Here is a 19,870-nt window from a genome sequence, read left to right as displayed (position 1 = left end):
ACTCCTACTAGGAGGGGGAAAGGAAGGGGGAGAGGGAGAAGGAAAGGGGGCGCCGCCCCCCCTCTCCTAGTCCAATTCGGACCAGGGGGAGGGGCGTGTAGCCTGCCCTAGTCCAGACCTCTCTCTCTCCACTAAGGCCCATAAGGCCCATTATTTCTCCCGGGGGGTTCCGGTAACCCTCCGGCACTCTGGTTTTCTCCGAAATCACCCGGAACACTTCCGGTGTCCGAATATAGTCGTCCAATATATCGATATTTATGTCTCGACCATTTCGAGACTCCTCGTCATGTCTGTGATCATATCCGGGACTCGGAACTACCTTCGGTACATCAAAATACAAAAACTCATAATACCGATCGTCACTGAACTTTAAGCGTGCGGACCCTACGGGTTCGAGAACTATGTAGACATGATCGAGACACGTCTCCGGTCAATAACCAATAGCGGAACCTGGATGTTCATATTGGCTCCCACATATTCTACGAAGATCTTTATCGGTCAAACCACATAACAGCATATGATGTTCCCTTTGTCATCGGTATGTTACTTGCCCGAGATTCGATCGTCGGTATCTCAATACATAGTTCAATCTCGTTACTGGCAAGTCTCTTTACTCGTTATGTAATGCATCATCCCACAACTAACTCATTAGTTACAATTCTTGCAAGGCTTATAGTGATGTGCATTATCGAGTGGGCCCGGAGATACCTCTCCGACAATCGGAGTGACAAATCCTAATCTTGATCTACGTCAACTCAACAAGTACCATCGGAGACACCTGTAGAGCACCTTTATAATCACCCAGTTACGTTGTGATGTTTGGTAGCACACAAAGTGTTCCTCCGGTAATCGGGAGTTACATAATCTCATAGTCATAGGAACATGTATAAGTCATGAAGAAAGCAATAGCAGTAAACTAAAACGATCTCCGTCAGTCTAAGGCAAAGCTTAAGTGGTTTGCCTACCTTACCCACTTGATGAAAGGGAACGAACTTCATTTCCTTGGCGGCTTTATGGATGGATTCAGTCAGAAAAAAAGTGCTAAGCTGACGAAATGGATCAAGTCAATCACATCATTCTCCTAATGATGTGATCCCGTTTATCAAATGACAACTCATGTCTATGGTTAGGAAACATAACCATCTTTGATCAACGAGCTAGTCAAGTAGAGGCATACTAGTGACAATCTGTTTGTCTATGTATTCACACATGTATCATGTTTCCGGTTAATACAATTCTAGCATTAATAATAAACATTTATCATGATATAAGGAAATAAATAATAGCTTTATTATTGCCTCTAGGGCATATTTCCTTCAAGACGAACCCTAGGTATGGGAGGCGCGGCCCCCGATGGTGGTCATGGAGGCCGACCGACCTGGGGGCGGTGCGCGAGCGCGAAAGCGGTGACAGCTAGGGTTTAGGATCGAGATAAGGCTGATACCATGTTAGAAGGGAGAGAGGGATTGTTGTGGAATATGATGGATGTATTATTGAGCCTTGAAGGCTATATATTGAGTACAAGACTTGGAGGGCAAGACACCTCTTCTGGAGATAAAGTAGAAGAGAGATTACAAATCCTTGACTACCAAATACATGTATCCCAAACCAAATATATCTCTAACATTGCTTCCTCACCGACCTCGACCTCACCATGGACATGGCAATTCAGCCCGCAATAATTAAGAAAAATACTATATTGTATATCATTGAGGGTGACCTAGTATCGATGTTCCATGAATTGTTTACTTCGACCTAAACTTTGAGACGATAACGTTATTATCAAAGAAGGAGGAGCCAATGTGTATTGAGCAGTCTCGACCAATTTGTCCTCTGCATATGAGCTTTATTTTTTTACAAAAGTTGGCACTAACCGACTGACGCGGATTGCACGTAGTGTAGTGCAACCAACTCAGACGGCTTTCATGCCGGGCAGAAACATACTAGAGGGTGTGGTTGTCCTACATGAAACACTTCATGAGATCCACGCGATGAACTGGATGGGGTGGTCTTCAAAGTGGATTTTGAAAAAACGTATAATAAAGTTAAATGACCGTTCCTCCAGCAGGCCTTACATATGAAGAGATTCGGCGATTCTTTGAGGAAGCAGGCCGAATCATTTGTACAAAAAGGCAATGTCGGGGTTAAAGTGAATGATGACATAGGTCACTACTTCCAGATGCGCAAGGGTCTAAGACAGGGGGACCCATTGTCTCCTATCTTGTTCAACATAGTAGCGAATATGTTGGCAAGTTTGATAGGAAGAGCTAAAAAGGTTAGGAAGGCCAAGTAGGAGGACTAGCACCACATCTAGTAGATGATTGGTGTCCATACTACAATACGCTGATGATACCATTATTTTCGTGGAACATGATTTGGCAAAGGCCAGAATTATGAAGCTTGGGCTATACCTATTCAAACAATTGTTCGGGTTTGAAGATTAATTTTAACAAAAGCGGATTGTTTTGTTTCGGGAAATCCAAAGACGAACAAGATGCTTATAAACAACTGTTCGGATGTGAACTGGGCACCCTACCGTTTAGTTATCTGGGCATATCAATTCACCATCGCAAGCTATTTAACAAAGAGTGGAAGTGTATTGAAGAACGATTTGAAAAGAAACTAAGCTGCTGGAAGGGTAAGCTTATGTCATACGGAGGTTGGCTAGTACTAATAAATTCAGTGCTCACGACTATGCTCATGTTCCTTTTGTCCTTCTTTGAAGTACCTGTAGGGGTACGTGAAAGGTTAGGCTTTTATCGATCTGATTCTTTTGGCGGAGTGATGAAATCAAGAGAAAATACAGGCTTACTAGATAGGACATCATTTGTAGGCTGAAGGACTAGGGTGGTCTTGGGGTTGAGAATTTAGAGATAAAAAATAGATGTCTGCTCACTGACTTTCTGTTGAGATCGAAGGCACATGGGTACAAATTTTATGTAATAAGTAGAGGTAATATCACCGGGAGTCATAGAACTTGCGTTGGATGTTCAGTTTGGTGCTAGAACTTTGAAAATACTGATTTGCGGTCATCTACTGCATAACCCATTTTGCACATGCTATTTTTATTTAAGATATTTGTAAGATGTAGGTAATAAATTTATGTTTAAATATTTGTGTTAAAATATCATAAATATAAACAATGATTAGTAAATAAAAAATAACCTTGTGTATTATAAAAAAATATTTAGTAAAAAGTAAGTACTAATTTTTTTAAGAAATATTTCAAATGTAGGTAATAAAATTATATTCAAATATTTATGTGTTAAAATTATACATACAAACAATGATTAGTAAATAAAACATTTAAGTGTAAACCTCTGTATTATATTAAAAATGTTTAGTTAATGCGGACGTTTCAAATGTTTATCAATTAAATATGTTTAACTAATCCAAAAAAACAAAATGTTTAGTTAATACGGACATATCATTTTTCACTCATGACTTATATTCAAAAAAATTATAATGTGTGCATAATTATTGAAATGTTTGTTTAATCAAAACAACTTTTTTATTTTTTTTATTTTAAAAAATACTTGTATTATTTTAAAAATATTTGTATTATTTTAAATTATACAAACATTTTTGTAATTCATAAATGTTGTTCAATATATAAAAATATTTTTAAACTAATACATGAACAATTTCGTTTGTATTTACAATAGACGAATATTTAAATTTTATTTTATTATTGAGATCATAATTTACATACTATCTACAAATTTCTGAAAAAGACATAGGTGCAAAATAAAAATAAATAGAACCAGGTGCAAAATAGCTGCACTTACCATAGCCCATGCTCCCCTAAAAAAAGGGCAAAGCCCATCTTAGCTAACGGGTCCAGGTGTTTCAGGGGAGAATATATTAAGTTGTTATCTATCGATGCATAAGTCCTCTCTCAATGTTCCATCTTGTACAGGTGCTAAGGTTGTCGACTAAGCAAAAAAATCTAATGTGGCATGCTAGTTAAGAAGAGAGAGAGAGAGAGAGAATGGTGACACCACGAAGAAACGGTGCTAAGCACGTGTATCTAGGTGGAAGTATAATTCTGAGTCTACAACTAATTAAATACATGAAGCTTAGCACCCAAAAACTTAGCACCTTTGCAGTGGAGACTTGAGTTGCTAAGGCATTTAATATACTTAGCACCTTATCTAAGCACCTTTGCATTGGAGGAGATCTAATGTGTTATTTGGTGGGGGTGGTTCACTAGGTTAGTTTGACTTCACCAGCCCTCGGGTTCGAACCCTGCTACCTACTTTTGATTTTTTTTTCCTCATATATATACTGCTCCCTGACAAGTGGGTCCTACCTGGGCATTTCTGCTTAATTAAAAACCACTGACATGTGGGCCTCTCGCATGCCACACACATAGGGTGTACATGCCACACACATAGGGTGTACGCACAGATAGATTAGAAAGCATCGTATTTGCACCAGACAACAAGTTAGATGACCACAAATCTCTCTCTCTCTCACACACACACACACATATATATATATACTGTTCTGTGACAAGTGGGTCCTACCTGAGCATTTTTGCTTAATTAAAAAAAACCAAAGAGTTATCTGGAAAAAAATTCTACTGCGAGCCACTGATATGTGGGCCTCTGGCATGCCACACACGTAGGGTGTACACACGGATAGATTAGAAAGCACCGTGTTTGCACCAGACAACAAGTTAGATGACCACAAATCCGTATTTCTAAAGTTCTAGCACTAAATTGAACATGCAACGCAAGTTTTATGACTGCGAGTGATATTACCTCTAATAAATACCTAATCTAAGACTTTGGCCTGGGTTAGCATTAGCCCCGATGATTCACCTTTTTAGAAGGGGTTGATGAGAATGAAAGTAGCTTTCTTCCACAGAACTAAATTCATCATTGAAAACGGTAATTCGATGAGATTCTGAGAGGATACATGGTTAGAGGAGACACCTTTAGCCACACAACACCCGTCTCTCTATAACATACGTTGCTACAGTATTACAGTCCAGCCCTCTAAATATTCAATTTTCATAGATCTTTGGTAGGAGACCGATAGGACGCATGGCTACATCTGGTCAGAAGGTTGATGGATGTCACCTCTCTAATGAGTCTGATAGTATTCACTGGATTAACTATAAATGGCATTTTCTTAGTGAAATCTATGTATATGGACCTAATTGATTTCGATCCGATTCTAAAATTGATACATATTTGAAAGATCAAGGTCCCGTTAAGAATCAAAGCCTCACGTGGTTTGTTCACAAGGACGTGGTTCTAACTAAGGATAACTTTGGCAAAACGTAATTGGGAGGGTAGTCAAAGGTTGTATCAAGTAGCTTAAAAGAAACAAGATGACTACACAAAAGAAATAAACACACCTTAAGAAACTTGTGTAGTCCACCAGGTCTATTCTACACTGTAGTCTGCATAGATTTTAGCAATTTAAAGATACTTTGTGCATCTCTCTCCATGAACTCATTATGTTGAACAATCCTTTTATTATGTTCTAGCCGTTGGCGCTTTGACGAAGATGAAGGGCAATTGATATCCACCTCCCTAAGAGTGTTTGTACCCTTCACAGTCCAGTGACCACTTTCCATGTGGCTTCCCACCATTGGTTTCACAAAGGGCCTATGGTAAAACCAGAGAATGCATCCAACCATAGTCCTCACCATGCATGAGGGTGTTTGGGGAGCCCGGCTGTAGATTCTCTTACTACATCATAGTATTCACGTTCTCATAGGGATTAGCATGTCAATATGAGAACATGATTAGATGTTCCCACAAGTTCGATGACGGGAGACAGAGGGAATTAGTACATGTGTCTGATTGCGGGATAGGACGAGAAAAAGCTACATGCCAGGTCGTAGCACATGGGCTGAAATATTGGCCCATTAATTTATCACAGGGATCATAACTTTTTTAACAACAAGGTCTAAACAGCCAATCCCTATTCGATGCCTTAAACGCCGGTTAAGGGCGACACCCCCCCCCCCTCCACGTACGCTAGTTAGTAGCAGGCCGACCCATATGCTTTCGATTTGATTTTTTGTACTTTTTCCTGCTGGGTTTTTCTATCGGTGTTTGTTTGTTTTTCTTTTCGTTGTCTCTTGTACTTTTTTGTTCTTTTTCTTTTTTCATTTCTATTTTAAACCCTTTTTTCTTCTTTTTTGTGATTTTTTTTCAAATTCATGGACATTTTTCCTAATTCATGAATTATTTTCAAATTCTTGATTTTTTAGACCGTGAAGTTTTAACAAATGCATGAACTTTAGCTCGTGAACTTTTTATTGAATTCGTGTTTTTCAGATGTTGTGAAGTTTTTCAAATTTTATGAATGTTTTTCAAATTTTATGAACGTTTTCAAATTTCATGAACTATTTTCAAATTTCACAATTCTTTTTAGCAATTCTGTGATTTTTTTTTTCAAATTGATGAACCATTTTTTAACTCACGAACTTTTTTCAAATTCATGATTTTTTTTACATTTGTTCACCATTTAAAATGTATGACCTTTTTAAAATTCGCAATATTTTCCTCATTCCAGAATTTTTTTAGATCTATTTTTTTCTAAAAGTCAATCATCAAACCGGTCAATCAAACAAACGAGCGAGGAGGACCCGAGCAAGCGGAACTCTGGTTTTGTGGGCCAGCCCACACGAAGAGCTATCGTCTATCTAGGCACAACTTCTAAAAAAAAGAGTCTAATCTAGGCACAAGATCCACTGCCGAGTATAGGATGTCGTAAAATAGCTCATATATTCGGATTCTGGGTGGAACTACTCAATGCGTGGCAACAAATCTTGGCAGCAGTCTCACATGATGCGGTACTGCCTAATCACAAACCTAACAGTAACAGATAAAATCAGGCAGGCAGGCAGGCATCGCCGCCTGAAATGACACGCTCCCTTCCTAACATAGTACTCCCTTCATCCGGAAATACTTGTCGAAGAAATAGATGTATTTAGACACATTTTAGTATTAGATACATTCATTTTTACCTATTTTTTTAATAAGTATTTCTGGACGGAAGGAGTACTGCTTACACCTCTTCTCTAGTGCTTCATGGAGCAGGACGCTACGTGCCGTGGTGGCAGCAGGATTGCGGCAAAGCCGAGGCGCCCCAAGAAAAAACGATGTGGCCGCCGTCGGTAAAGGCTGGTGGGAGCGAGCGGCTAGTTCAAAGCAAACTGAACCAAGCTTGCTGCGAATGTAGAACCATCGTTCACGGCACCACATTCCTAATGCCTAACAGTAATATATCAACAAGCCAATGCTTTGAGGTACTCAAAGTATCCGCAAGATATAGCAAGTAGAAACCATTCATTACCGCATAATCCAAAGCATATAATTACTGTCAAAACAACTCTAGTCAAATAAAAGAAACATCCATTACTATTGTTGTTACATATCAATTCCCAGGGGACGCACCCAATGAGGCTCGAAAAAGCAAAAGTGGTCCTGTACTACAAAGGGTTGTGCATAAGATCAGGAGGCTTATATTGATATGATCCAACAGCGTCTTGTTTCCCCGGTGTCTACCTCCAGGTGTGAGCCATCATCGATAGTGCCAAGAATGCTGATGCTGCAGTACTTCATTGAATGATCAAATGATGGGCGTGGGGGTGTGATGTCCTGGCTCGCGTTGTTCAGACTAGGGGTCAGCATCCAAGAACTGGCTGAAGCAATAGCGGCTTTGACCAAAGGTCTGCATTTTGCTGTGTCGGAAGGCTATCGACGAGTGATGATTCTGGCTTCAGATTGTCTGATGGCGGTGAACAAGCTACAGGCCACAGCTAGTTGCTGATTTTGACTTCCATTGCTCTTTGGATTCAGAGTTGTTTCATCTCTCATGTTAAATGTATCCGCATCGAGATTGTACAAGAATCTGTCAGTTCTTCAATTTTCATAAGAGTTGAATTCATGATCTCATTGTCCAAGTGAGTAGCTTAGCATTATAATGTTGCATACCTTGCTGCAACGAACCAGCCCTTAAAATGTTTCCGGCTGGTATGTTTGCCACCCCAAGTTGATTCTTACATATACATTTTCCTGCTCTAAGTTTCTTCATGTGACAGCAATTGAGGTCACTAACTTCAGTTTTGGCTATGGCCTACGTTCTCCATTTATCGGATAGCTTCAAGAGATGTAGTGTCATTTGACATATCTTCATTCACAGACTGCACCCGGCTTTAGGGCCACTGCGCTCATCCTCTATGTCACCACCACCCTGGAACACACTGCTTAGGTCCAGTTTCAAGGTCCCGTGGCAGCAGTCACCAGCCAAGGCTCCGTCGCCGTACACCAGTGGCATCGCAAGGAGCCAGAAGACAAGGATACCTCGACACATCATGTGGTTTGTGTTCTGAGCAGACTTGAGTCGGTTGGAGTAAAAAACCATGCCAAAATGCTGCAAAGTGCACGAAGCGTTCAACTGAGTCACTCATGTTAACTGAATATGGAGGGAAAGATTAAGAGAACTAAATATTGTAGTTCTGATTGGATGTTATGATTGAATAAGAGTTCCAGTCGGTACTTGTATACGTGTAGGATTGAACATATATTAATGGCAAAATGTTCCAGTGTTTGCTTGAACGTTATGACTCTCTGAGCATTTGCAGAATTGAACAGAACAACACATGCAGAATTATGAACAAAACTGAACTGGATTCCACTTGTTGCTCCTAACACTTAACTAAATGCACAGAAAACTGAACTTGAACTGAACTAAATGGCAACTATTGCCTAGAGTTTGAACTGAACTTATAAGTAAATGGAGGGAGTACAAAATTATACTATGCTTGAGACACTTATTTTGGGACGGAAGGAGTACATGCGTATTTGCATGTGGTGCACGATGAACCAGAATTGCAACAAATTCATTAACGACATTTGCCCATCATGTAGTATGTTATAAAGGTACATTCTACAAAAAAAAATCTTTCTCCCATACCTTGCAAAAAATGCAAGGTAAATTCAAGCGGTGACTTTCATAAGGCAATTACGCTAGAGCTCTAAAGTCGACTCACACTAGGGGAATTCTGCAAAGAGGAGAAAACAGTAGTATGTTTCCATGGAGTTCATCATGATTAATGAAAAATTGATAATAACTAATCCCTCCATCCCATAATATAAAAGCGTTTTTTATACTACACTAGTATCACAAACACTCTTACATTATGGGACATAGGGAGTAGATCTTACTTATATGGTTGCGGCCTCACCTGGATCGCTTCAACTACCAAACTCAACTAAAGAATGAACCTTGCTTCAATTAATAGAAACCACGTCAAGAAACAATGGTAGTTGGAGGCAAATGCCTTTCTTTTGAAATTGGATATTTGTACCTCCATGAGAATCAGGAAACAGTAGAACATGCAACAAAAATTAACACCGCATGTACCCAAACTACAAGCTGAAGAAAAATTGCAAGAGGCTAGATACCAAGGTCGCAGCTATGCTTGCGCTGTGGCAGATGCCACAGTACGCCGATGCAATTTCTGTTGACCAGCTCGATACCAACATAGAACTGCTACCTAATCTACCTAACTAAGGTCAACGAGGCAGCACAAGAGATGTAAAATTTAATAATGAAGTCTCTGTAATTTTATTTCACTAGTTAAAAACAATCGAACACATTACAAAATATTCAATCCAAAAATGCTGGTTCTGAAATTGATAAATGGGTTCTTCCCCATTACAGTTTCCAGGAACCACCAGTGGCTCTAACATAGTGATTTTTGGCAGAAACTTTTGGAAAAACTTACTACAACTACTATTGTTCTCAAGTGAAAGAGCACACTGAATATGTATGGACATATCATGGCAAGGCATAGTTAAGGATAATGCCATCATCCAGATCACGTTTTACACTTAAATGCTTATGTAATTCGGTTTTACAAGACATCTTTTTTGGATCAATAAACATGTACACGGTTACTATGAGCTAACTAAAGCCCATGTATTTTCGGTCATATGATGTGTTGATTCCAGAATGATTAGTTTTGCTAAGCATACCTAATGTCGCCATTGGAGTGTCCAAAACTGAAATGCATAGTGTTAATGGAAATAGTACAGTACATGTTAAACTCAAATTCGGGAGAGAATGGGTGTCTTCCTTGAGAGGCAAAACCTAGACATGCCCATGCAAATGTGATGATGTCACCTGTTCTCGGTTTACTGTAAGCTACTAGCAACAGTATCAGGCTATGTTTCTTTAAAAAAAACATCAATTGGTAAGTTTTGCCATGTTTCTTTAATGGATCTTCTAAGAAGGCAAGTGTGGCAGCTTTATTATGGTAATTATTGATCCTACTAATCAGTGGGGTTACATTTTCAAAAGAAGATAAAAAAATAGGAGCTACAAATCACTAACAAAAACACATAAGTGTCAACCGAACCAAAACTTGCAAAATCATCTTGCTCTTCCCGGTTCCTGTATCCATGAACAAGGTCAGTAGTTGCTAAAACAAGAAGAACCAAAGTACAAACAGGATTAGGACCTCTCAATAGTTAAACTAATCCTTGAATAAAATTGTTTTAGAAAATTACTTGACAGATTTACAAGGGCAACTTACTTTTTATCATTGTTAGGTTCAAATTATTTTTTTGCAGATTCTCTATTAGTCTCATACAAGCTAAGTTTCACAAAAGTTTCTCTTTCTCCAGCCCTATATTATGTGCCGCCTCTGCAGCTTGGATATCAAATTCTGAACAAAAGGTTTGACATCTCTGCAGCTTTACAACAACGGACAGTATATACTTAAAGTTTGAACTGATTAGTATCTACAAACGAAAGGCGCTAAGCATCATACCTACCCATTGCCTTAGTTGCTATGACCGTTCTTGACTATATATATGCTAATTAGATTTGGACGGTGTAAAAAACAAACCATGAGGTAATCACACTGATATCATGCATATTTCTCTGTAAATTTTGGACCATTAAGTGCCTGCACCTTTTCATACAGAGACATGGGGTTTAATTTTCTTCTGTTATCAAATGGGTAGTGAAAAACTAGTGAACAACAACAACTAATTCTATGAGTAAATCATCCTCCATCGTAGAAGCTACTAATTACTAGTAAGCAACTCTGCATCATGTTTGACTAATCACCCTTTTTAGAACAACACACTTAATTTCTTTCTCTTGTGTAGCAAACAGAGAGCCTACAATGGAATAGGTGCTTCCTCCTGGGGTACAATTTTACATGGTTGAGCCAGTGGTCACTTGGTCAATCGACCAGGGTGAAGAATAAGTCTTCAACCTGGGTCCTTAATAGAGTTTGTATATATAAAATGGATTATGTTAACCTCTGAGTCCTTCATTTTCCACGCACGTGGGATTTCCCATGATTTATGCAGGGGCTAAACTATTGCTTTTGGGTCACTATCATACTGTTGAGCACTAGAATCAGTTTGACCCCGTGTAATGTAAATATACACAATAATCCTATGCCCCTGCCTTCAGTCCTCAGTTTCACAGGAAGAAATTCATCTTATGACTGTATAAGAAAATTCAATACATACTACTAAAGCAAATTTCACTCCCCAACTAAGATTTTTAATGAGGCCATCTTCGATAGTGATGCTATCAAGCATAATCAAATATTCACAGTAACAGCAGGCAATCAACAAGTTGCACCATCAAAATGCATTTTTGGAACTAGAATAAGGCGCAGAGAAATATGAACTAGGGAGTGGAAATTCTGCTCTTCAACTACAAAGGGTTAACAGTTAGTACTTAATACTAGCATCTAAGGCCTAATATAAAGGCCTGTGTGACTGACAAGTAAGAACAACCAATCAAAAAAAAATATTTTTTTACTACAGAACCTAAATACTGTACAAGGAACATCTTTATCTCTCATGTGAAGGAGACCCTATGCACAGAAGGTTAGACAAATTAAGTTTATATCACCGGAAGTAAAAGGAATGCACCTTTAGTTAAATGGGGGATATCTGAAAAGCCTGCCTTACAGGAAGATTCAACAGAATTATCAGGAAACCTTGATTTAAATCTTTTCAACTTACTGATTGCTGGACTATCAAGGAGAACAAAGGAGAAGAGGGTCAACCAAAAATGGAAATAACTCCTCTTGGTTTGTGGCTTGGTTCAACCAAAAAATAAGCAAATATTAATAGCCGTTCTCATTGCAATGGAAATAACTCTCTGTAAACAGGTACTAGGAGCCAAGCATTGACAGCATGCACACAGACCAACATTTGAATTACTCATGTCATCAGATGGATAATCACAATAATTTTACTTATGCAGTTGGTTCAAGAGAGAATAGCAGGTTACTTCCATACACAAACTAATGGAGCCTAGCTATAACCATATGATCACTCAGCAAAATAACACATTCCCATCTAGTTTATTCTATAGAAATTAACAGGAAATAACCTGAATGAATAATGGGTGAGCGTCAGTACGACACTCTGCAGTTCAAATAAATCTAACTCGAATTCTGTGAATATCTGGCTAATGGCAACTAAACAAAAGAAATTACGTGATGCATTGTATCTGGAATTCTAGTGTGAGAAGAGATTTGGGAGCATTACTGAAGAATACACACGCAATGAAAAAGGGCTATGAAATTAGATCCTTGCCAGAATCTCATACCAGCCTGGCCTGACGGTAGAGGATGGAACTGCGGCAAGGAGGGCTAGTAAAGGACTTGTGGGGCTGGATGCAGGTCTTCCACCGGTAGGAAAATGCCCAACTCCTCTGCAGTAGATTTCACACGCTGCTGCCCACCGCCAAATAACCTCAGGGCAGAAGCGGTGGCGGTGGAGACGCTGTAACGTTTCATCGTGAAGCTGAGGCGTCGATTCCTCCATGGCTGAAAGCCAATGCCGACGAGGGCGCCCAACGCGAAATCGCCCGCTCGCCGCCGAAACTGCTCGGCCCTCGCCCCCGATCTTGATACTGCTGGTAATGGATCCCACGTTTTCCAGAAACTGTGGGGAGGGGGTAGGATTAGCTCGCAATACCTGCACCAAAAAAAATCGTGCGCCAGCCGCAGAGGTGGTGGGAATTTTGTTTTTGGGTATAAGAGCATTATAAACATGAAGTCTGGTACACAAGCTATATATAGGTGACACCGAAGGTTTACGATGGTGTCCTCATAGGGAGTGAGCAGTTAGACAGAGGCGGAGGCACTTTGCCTTGCGTCTGAAGGTGAAGGCATACATCATTCCTTCATCTATGTTTGCCATGTGAAGAACTCCTTGCAGCTCCTTCCAGAGAAATGTTTTCTCTTGTAAAGTAGACCATAAAGAAACCTGCACCATACAAACAGAGAAATATTTTCTCTTGTAAAGTAGACCATCAAAAGTTGAGGAAGGTGCTTCAGAACTGGAAAAAAATAGTAACTTCACACGAGAAATAACCTCTCCAATATGTATGCAAATACAATCGGCTTAAAATGAAATGAAACAAAAACAGAAATCAAGAGAAACTGAGAAATGCATACTAGACCATGCTAAGCACCTTCAGTTTGACCATAAGTCAGGGTTCTAAACCAAATACACACAGAAAAAAATTAGGCAATATTTCAAGTGAATGAAGGAATTAATAAGATGGAGAGCTGCATTATCATCATTAACAGAAGGAAAAGGCATAGGCAATGAAGAATGTTTGTTTTATAGTAGGCATGAATATAGACATACACAGGATAATTTTCGACAACATGTACAATTTAATTTAAAGAAATCCCTGTTGTTTGATAGTAGGAAGACAACACTTGCACCGACAAAAATACAAAAATCGAAATGTAAGATCCGAGTAACTATAAAGATAGGCGACACAACAGAATGCAAGACATGATAACATAGAGCACTGTGTCCAGGAGCAGTTCTTAGGAATAGCAGTCAATTACATCAAATAGTAATTGGATCCAACACCATCAACCCATGGTACTTTTCTACAGATAAAGCACACAAAAAGATGATATAAATGCTTCTTTTGATCTTCTGTACCAAATATGATCAGTCCAATCTTTGTGACTCATCAGTCCGATAAAATATGCAAGCCATATGATTACAACCAAAAAGATGGACACAAACTTGTGAGTTTCCTTATGCACAGATCAGAATATATGTGTACTGAAAGTTGAAAGAGATTCAAGTTTCCAGATAAAAAACATCGATAAAATAACTCAGGATGTTGCAATCAGTTGACATTATACTGCAACCTAGAGCTGCTGCTCACCATGAGACCTGTACTGAACCATGAAACAAAAAGAATGTGCGACCTGACATTATACTACAGTTTCTTGTGACCGGCAAATTAGGAATGCCGAGCATAAAAATATGGTGGATATAATGATAAATTGAATGACTGGAGCTAGCAAGAAGGGTCGTGGAATATGTCAAACAGAAGAAATTACTAACATGAAAGTAGTTGTCATTTGTAAGACCACCCCTCAGTGTTCTGGCATGCATGTGCGTCCTGAACATTGTTATGACGCTAAACATATTTCTTGTTAAAAAGATGAGTGGTTCCCTTTCATACAACTCTTGTATATTTATTTGAGTGGATGTCAATAAATTTTTTTTAAATAAGACCAACCCAAGGGCTAACCCTCGTTGGCATTTTTTTATAGGAGAAACTCCGCGAGCACCACGCGTCAAAGCCGGGGCTCGAACTCGGGTGGGCTGGCAGCTACCCCAGCTGCCCAGCCAACGGGTCGACGCCCCGTCCTCGATGTTAATAATTTAGATAGTCGCTATGTGGGAATAAGGCAGCTCAAATCATTAGTAAAATGTAGTAGCGCAACTGATAAAAAATGCATTAAAACATCTCTGTAAAAGAATCAGAATCTGTTGTTCAAAGATATGGAATCTACTTAAAAGATAATCTTGGCTCTTGTAGATTGATTGAGGAGAGTAGTCATTAGAGCTCTACCCTGTTTTTCCATAACTATGAAGCAACACAGATAGCCAACTGACATAGTTAACTACTTAGTTCTGTATCATAGAGCAAAATCTAGGCATAATAGTCAGGCTACAAAACAACTATGAGGTGCACCAACTTCTTTTTGGAAAATACAAATACCCACTAAAGAAGAATGAAGTTGCACTCGGCCAGCAGGGCATTTAACGCAAATGCATTGGCTAATGCCAATGATGTCTGTTTGTTACCTAGGATAGCCATGAAATTGTTAATCGTATGAAAGTACAGGAATGCAAAGAAACCATGATCATTCTACAATTGTGGAAGCAAGTTATTACTCCCTCCATTCCAAAATAGATGACTCAACTTTGTACTAACTTTAGTACAAAGTTAGTTCAAAGTTGGGTCATCTATTTTGGAACGGAGGGAGTATGTTTCAAGAAATCCTACAGGAAAGAAGCAATGTAAAAAGGGGAAACAGCTAGGCACGCACTAAGAAACTGACGAACAATATCTGTCCAACTAAACATCTACACCTGATGAATCAATATCCTTGCGGAGGGCCCTATACAATTGGAACAGAAAAAACAATTTTCAAAAACAGTGCCCCTCTGTTATCACCATACTCTAGCAGATTAATTTAACACAATCTCGCTACTTGTGCTTTCTGATGCCTTGTGGCATTGCTAATGAAAATACCTTGCGAACCCATTTAAATGAATTTTGTACACTTCTGTTGATTTGTCAAAAGGAACATACTGTAATAAGACAAGCACCTCTACAGAAGTTGGCATTAGAATAAGCTTAATGACCTTTCGGAATAACTTCTGTGGTACTAAAAGAGCTACCCCGCAATTACAGTCAACAGTTAATGGCTTCATTCTTAGTGGAGCAAGGAAAATAGGGAGCACAGATGAAAATGCTCATACAGGAAGATCGTCATCGATGGGGAGGGGGAAAGTGTTCTGCACCTGGAGAGCAAAGCCTGCAAAAATGTATAGAAAGAACATGAACTATTGACCTGTTGCCATGTCGTCGGCAGAGTGCCATCGCCATGACCGAGTAAAAAAAATATAGCCTATCCCAGCTTGACTGGATATATAGATTCCCAAGGAAAAATTACAAACCTATACTAATATAGTGAATATCAAGATTCTTAGGAGAAATGTGTAACCTAAAATACTAAAAAGGAATCATAGCCCATTCCAAAACGACTGCATATACATACAAAGATTTTCAGGAGTAGATATGATTCTAGCATATGTTCAAACCAGGAATACAAATAGTGAAAATGTTTAACCTGAAATTTGCTCTAAAACATGATATATGTTTATTTTACAAATAGTAAAACATAAACATAAGCATTCCTTTTAGCATTAAAAAGAGGATCGAAACAGTTAAAGAAAGAACCACCTTTTTTTGTCAAACCATTCCTTTTCTGGGAACCTTTGTTAGGCAAGCCTTGTGGCACTGGCATCTGTAACCCTGAAACCACACATAACTCCCCATCAGAAAATTGAAGTTTCAAGCTTCCTATAAAGGGGCATTTGCATTCCTAACATACCCAGCAAAATAATCAATCGTGCAATCAAGATATGTAGGTAAACAAATGAAAGAAATCTCTTCACTGCAAATCTCATCTAACTTTGTCGTATTCTTTTCTCTCCCTCATGTAGTCATGTTTATAGCATCAAAATGAGAGAACAAAGGTTAACAAGACGGAGAAAAATCACCTTGATCTTCTTCAGTTCTTCTTGATGTACTCACTGAAGTGAGATTGGTACTTCTTAGGTTCCTCATCAGCTATTGACTGAAATAGGGTAGGGCAGAAGTTAAAACGAGATCCAGTAAGCTGCTTCAGAAATAAGAACAAAGTACACTGCTTTTGGATACTTTATATGGGTGAATCAGGCCCAGATATATCTTCCAGAAAGAATTCATGTATACAACAATGATAGCCCTAGGGAATGAAGAAATGGCATTATAATACCACGAGGGCAATGGATCCAACTCACCTTCATGTAGTCAGCAACATGACCTTCATAGATGTATTTGAGGTGAATCTCAGCGCCCAGCTGCTTATCCTTCTTGAAGCCAGCAAATCTCTTGTCACTGTGCGGAAGATCAAGACCACCATCCAAAGCTCCCTGTAGTAGCCAACAGACTGAGCGGGTCTCAAGCGGATAAACTGTATGCTTCCTAATTCAATAGCTTAGAACCCCCCCAAATATAGAATAAAAGAAGCACACCTACGACAGGCAATAAATGCAGTCCAAGATTAGGCATACTTCAGTTCCATCGTAAGTAAGCTATATATTTTTCTTGGCTTTCCATGTTTACCAACTATATCCTTTAAAATGTCTATTGTTTAGATTTCCAAGCTATCCAGCAAAATTATCAATCGTGCATTCAAGATCTGTAGGTAAACAAAATAAAGGAGACTTTCACCACAAATCTCATCTAGCCATCACAAATCATAGCATCAGAATAAGATAACAAAGTTTAACAAAGTGACAAAACAAAAGAAAAATTAAAGCATTACAGCAGCAGCTCACCATGGCAATCCTGGAAAGCAAAGAGTTGTCAGTGTAGAAGAGGTGTGTGAAACCCTCTCTGCCTGATCTTCCTACTCTTCCTCGCGACTGCAGATGAAAAGAAAAGCAGTGAACTTGAGGTCCAGATCTCAGATTCATACATCCAATTCTTTTGCCAAAAAAGGCAAAGTAAAAATCTGAGAACTAAAACCAACTGATACAGCTACAGGAGCCCAAATAGTTCTGCATACAAAAATCTTTATTTCCCTATAAGAAAACTTCTTCATACCAAGTTGTAATTATTTGACACTTTCAGTGGGAAAAATATTTAGCAATAAAATTGATCATTGAAGCTAAAGCACCATTCACCTATGCAACAAGAACATAAATTAGTATCAGAGTTCTAACATCAAATGTAGGTGCAGTCCATAGATAGGCTAACTACCTGGAATACCTAGCAATTTAAAATATGCTTGAATGAAGCTGCAGAATGAGACAAAAAGGGAAGACCAGAGTGAGAGAGAGAGAGAGAGAGAGAGAGAGAGGGGGGGGGGGAGCTGGAGGCAAACCTGAACCGCCTCGGCATCCTTGCTCCTGCTCCTGCTGTGCTGGGAAGGAGAGGGTTGCGGGGCGCAGGAGATGCGTGGAGTATCTCATAATCCACCATAAAATTTGATTCAAGATCACAGTCGGATAACTAAATCCAAATTATTCCAAATTTATTAAAGATTCATTTATCCACCAATATAACAATCACCATGCGCATCTATTAGACCTAAAATCTCATAATCCACCAAACATCTTTGACTATCTTCTCAAAACACAATCATCTAAATAAACACAACTAAAATCTCATAAATCACGAAGAAATTTTGTACAATATCACAATCACCTAACTAAATGCAAATTGTCCAAGATTAATTAATACACCGAATATCTTTGACTATCTCCTCAAGATTACAATCAACTAACTAATCCATCAAAATTCTCATAATCCACCATAAAATTTGGTTCAAGATCACAATCGCCTAACTAAATCCAAACTTTTCCAAGTTTATTAAAAAAAAATTATCCACCAATATAATAACCAACATGCTCACCTACTAGACCTAAATTCGCATAATCCACCGAACATCTTTTACTAGCTCGTCAAGAACCCAATCACCTGACTAAATCCAAATTGCTCCAAACTAAATTAAATATATGCTTATCCACCAATATAGTAATCACCATGCTCATCCACTAGACCTAAAATCTCATAATCCACCAAACATATTTGATTATCATCTCAAGACACAATCACCTAATTAAATCCAACTAAAATCCCATAAATCATAAGAGAAATTTGGTTCAATATCACAATCACCTAAATATATTCAAATTGTTCAAGATTAATTTATCCACCGAACATCTCTGACTATCTTCTCAAGATCACAATCAACTAAATCCATTGCAAATCTCCACCATGAAATTTGTACTACATCACAATCGCCTAACTAAATCCAAAAAAATCTCAAAATCCACTGTAAATTTGGTTTAAACATAACAATCACCTAACTGAGTCAAAATTGTTCCAAACTAAAATAAAGATTTGTTTATCTACCAATATAATAATCACCATTCCCATCTACTAAACCTAAAATCTCATAGACTAGCAAACATCTATGACAATATTCTCAAGACACAATCACCTAACTAAATCCACCTACAATCTCATAATCCAGCGTGAAATTCGGTTCAGTATCGCAACCACTTAACTAAATCCAAGTTGTTCAAGATTAATTAATCCACAAAACATCTTTGACTATCTCTTGAAGATCACAATCAACTAACTAATCCATCAAAAATCTCATAATCCACCATGAAATTTGGTTCAAGGTCACAATCGTCTAACTAAATCCAAATTGTTTTAAATTTATTAAAGATTTATTTATCCATCAATATAATAATCAACATGCTCACCTACTAGACCTAAATTCACAATAATTCACCGAGCATCTTTTACTAGCTCATCAAATCACATTCACCTAACTATATAATAATCACCATGCTCATTTATTAGACCTATAATCTCATAACCCATCAAACATCTTTGATTATCTTCTGAAGACACAATCACCTAACTAAATCCAACTAAAACCTCATAGATCACAGAGAAATTTAGTTCAATATCAGAATCACCTAAACAACAACAACAACAACAACAAAGCCTTTAGTCCCAAACAAGTTGGGGTAGGCTAGAGGTGAAACCCACAAGATCTCGCAACCAACTCATGGCTCTGGCACATGGATAGCAAGCTTCCACGCACCCCTGTCCATAGCTAGCTCTTTGTCGATACTCCAATCCTTCAGATCTCTCTTAACGGACTCCTCCCATGTCAAAATCGGTCGACCCCGCCCTCTCTTGACATTCTCCGCACGCTTTAGCCGTCCGCTATGCACTGGAG

The 19,870-nt window shown here is 38.7% G+C and overlaps 1 protein-coding gene across 16 annotated transcripts; it reads right to left on the bottom strand.

Moving 5' to 3' along the window:
• Nucleotides 1-7,296: 7,296 nt before the first annotated feature.
• Nucleotides 7,297-19,854, bottom strand: LOC123088128 (uncharacterized). 16 transcript variants are annotated; one of them, XR_006441697.1, is made up of 10 exons: nucleotides 17,993-19,835; nucleotides 17,445-17,531; nucleotides 16,905-17,036; nucleotides 16,623-16,699; nucleotides 16,303-16,374; nucleotides 15,819-15,874; nucleotides 13,161-13,277; nucleotides 12,616-12,986; nucleotides 7,962-8,400; nucleotides 7,297-7,878 (listed from the first exon to the last, which is right to left on the bottom strand). XR_006441697.1 is itself a non-coding variant. In XM_044510292.1 (9 exons), the coding sequence occupies exons 4-9, from the start codon at nucleotides 16,687-16,689 to the stop codon at nucleotides 8,340-8,342; spliced, it is 744 nt and encodes a 247-aa protein (XP_044366227.1). In that variant the 5' UTR covers nucleotides 16,690-16,699; nucleotides 16,905-17,053; nucleotides 17,445-17,531; nucleotides 17,993-19,835; the 3' UTR covers nucleotides 7,297-8,339. The 16 variants fall into 16 exon arrangements, 3 of the variants coding, with proteins under 3 accessions (XP_044366227.1, XP_044366226.1, XP_044366228.1); XR_006441698.1 differs by having other exon boundaries at nucleotides 7,297-8,400; nucleotides 13,109-13,277; nucleotides 15,702-15,874; nucleotides 17,993-19,837; XR_006441709.1 differs by having other exon boundaries at nucleotides 7,297-8,400; nucleotides 13,109-13,277; nucleotides 15,861-15,874; nucleotides 17,993-19,837.
• Nucleotides 19,855-19,870: the final 16 nt, after the last annotated feature.

The sequence above is a fragment of the Triticum aestivum genome, chromosome 4A, assembly GCF_018294505.1.
Source record: "Triticum aestivum cultivar Chinese Spring chromosome 4A, IWGSC CS RefSeq v2.1, whole genome shotgun sequence".
Classification (NCBI taxonomy): domain Eukaryota; kingdom Viridiplantae; phylum Streptophyta; class Magnoliopsida; order Poales; family Poaceae; genus Triticum; species Triticum aestivum.
The sequence above is the reverse complement of the archived record's forward strand: the minus strand, read 5'-3'. Positions and strand labels throughout refer to the sequence as shown.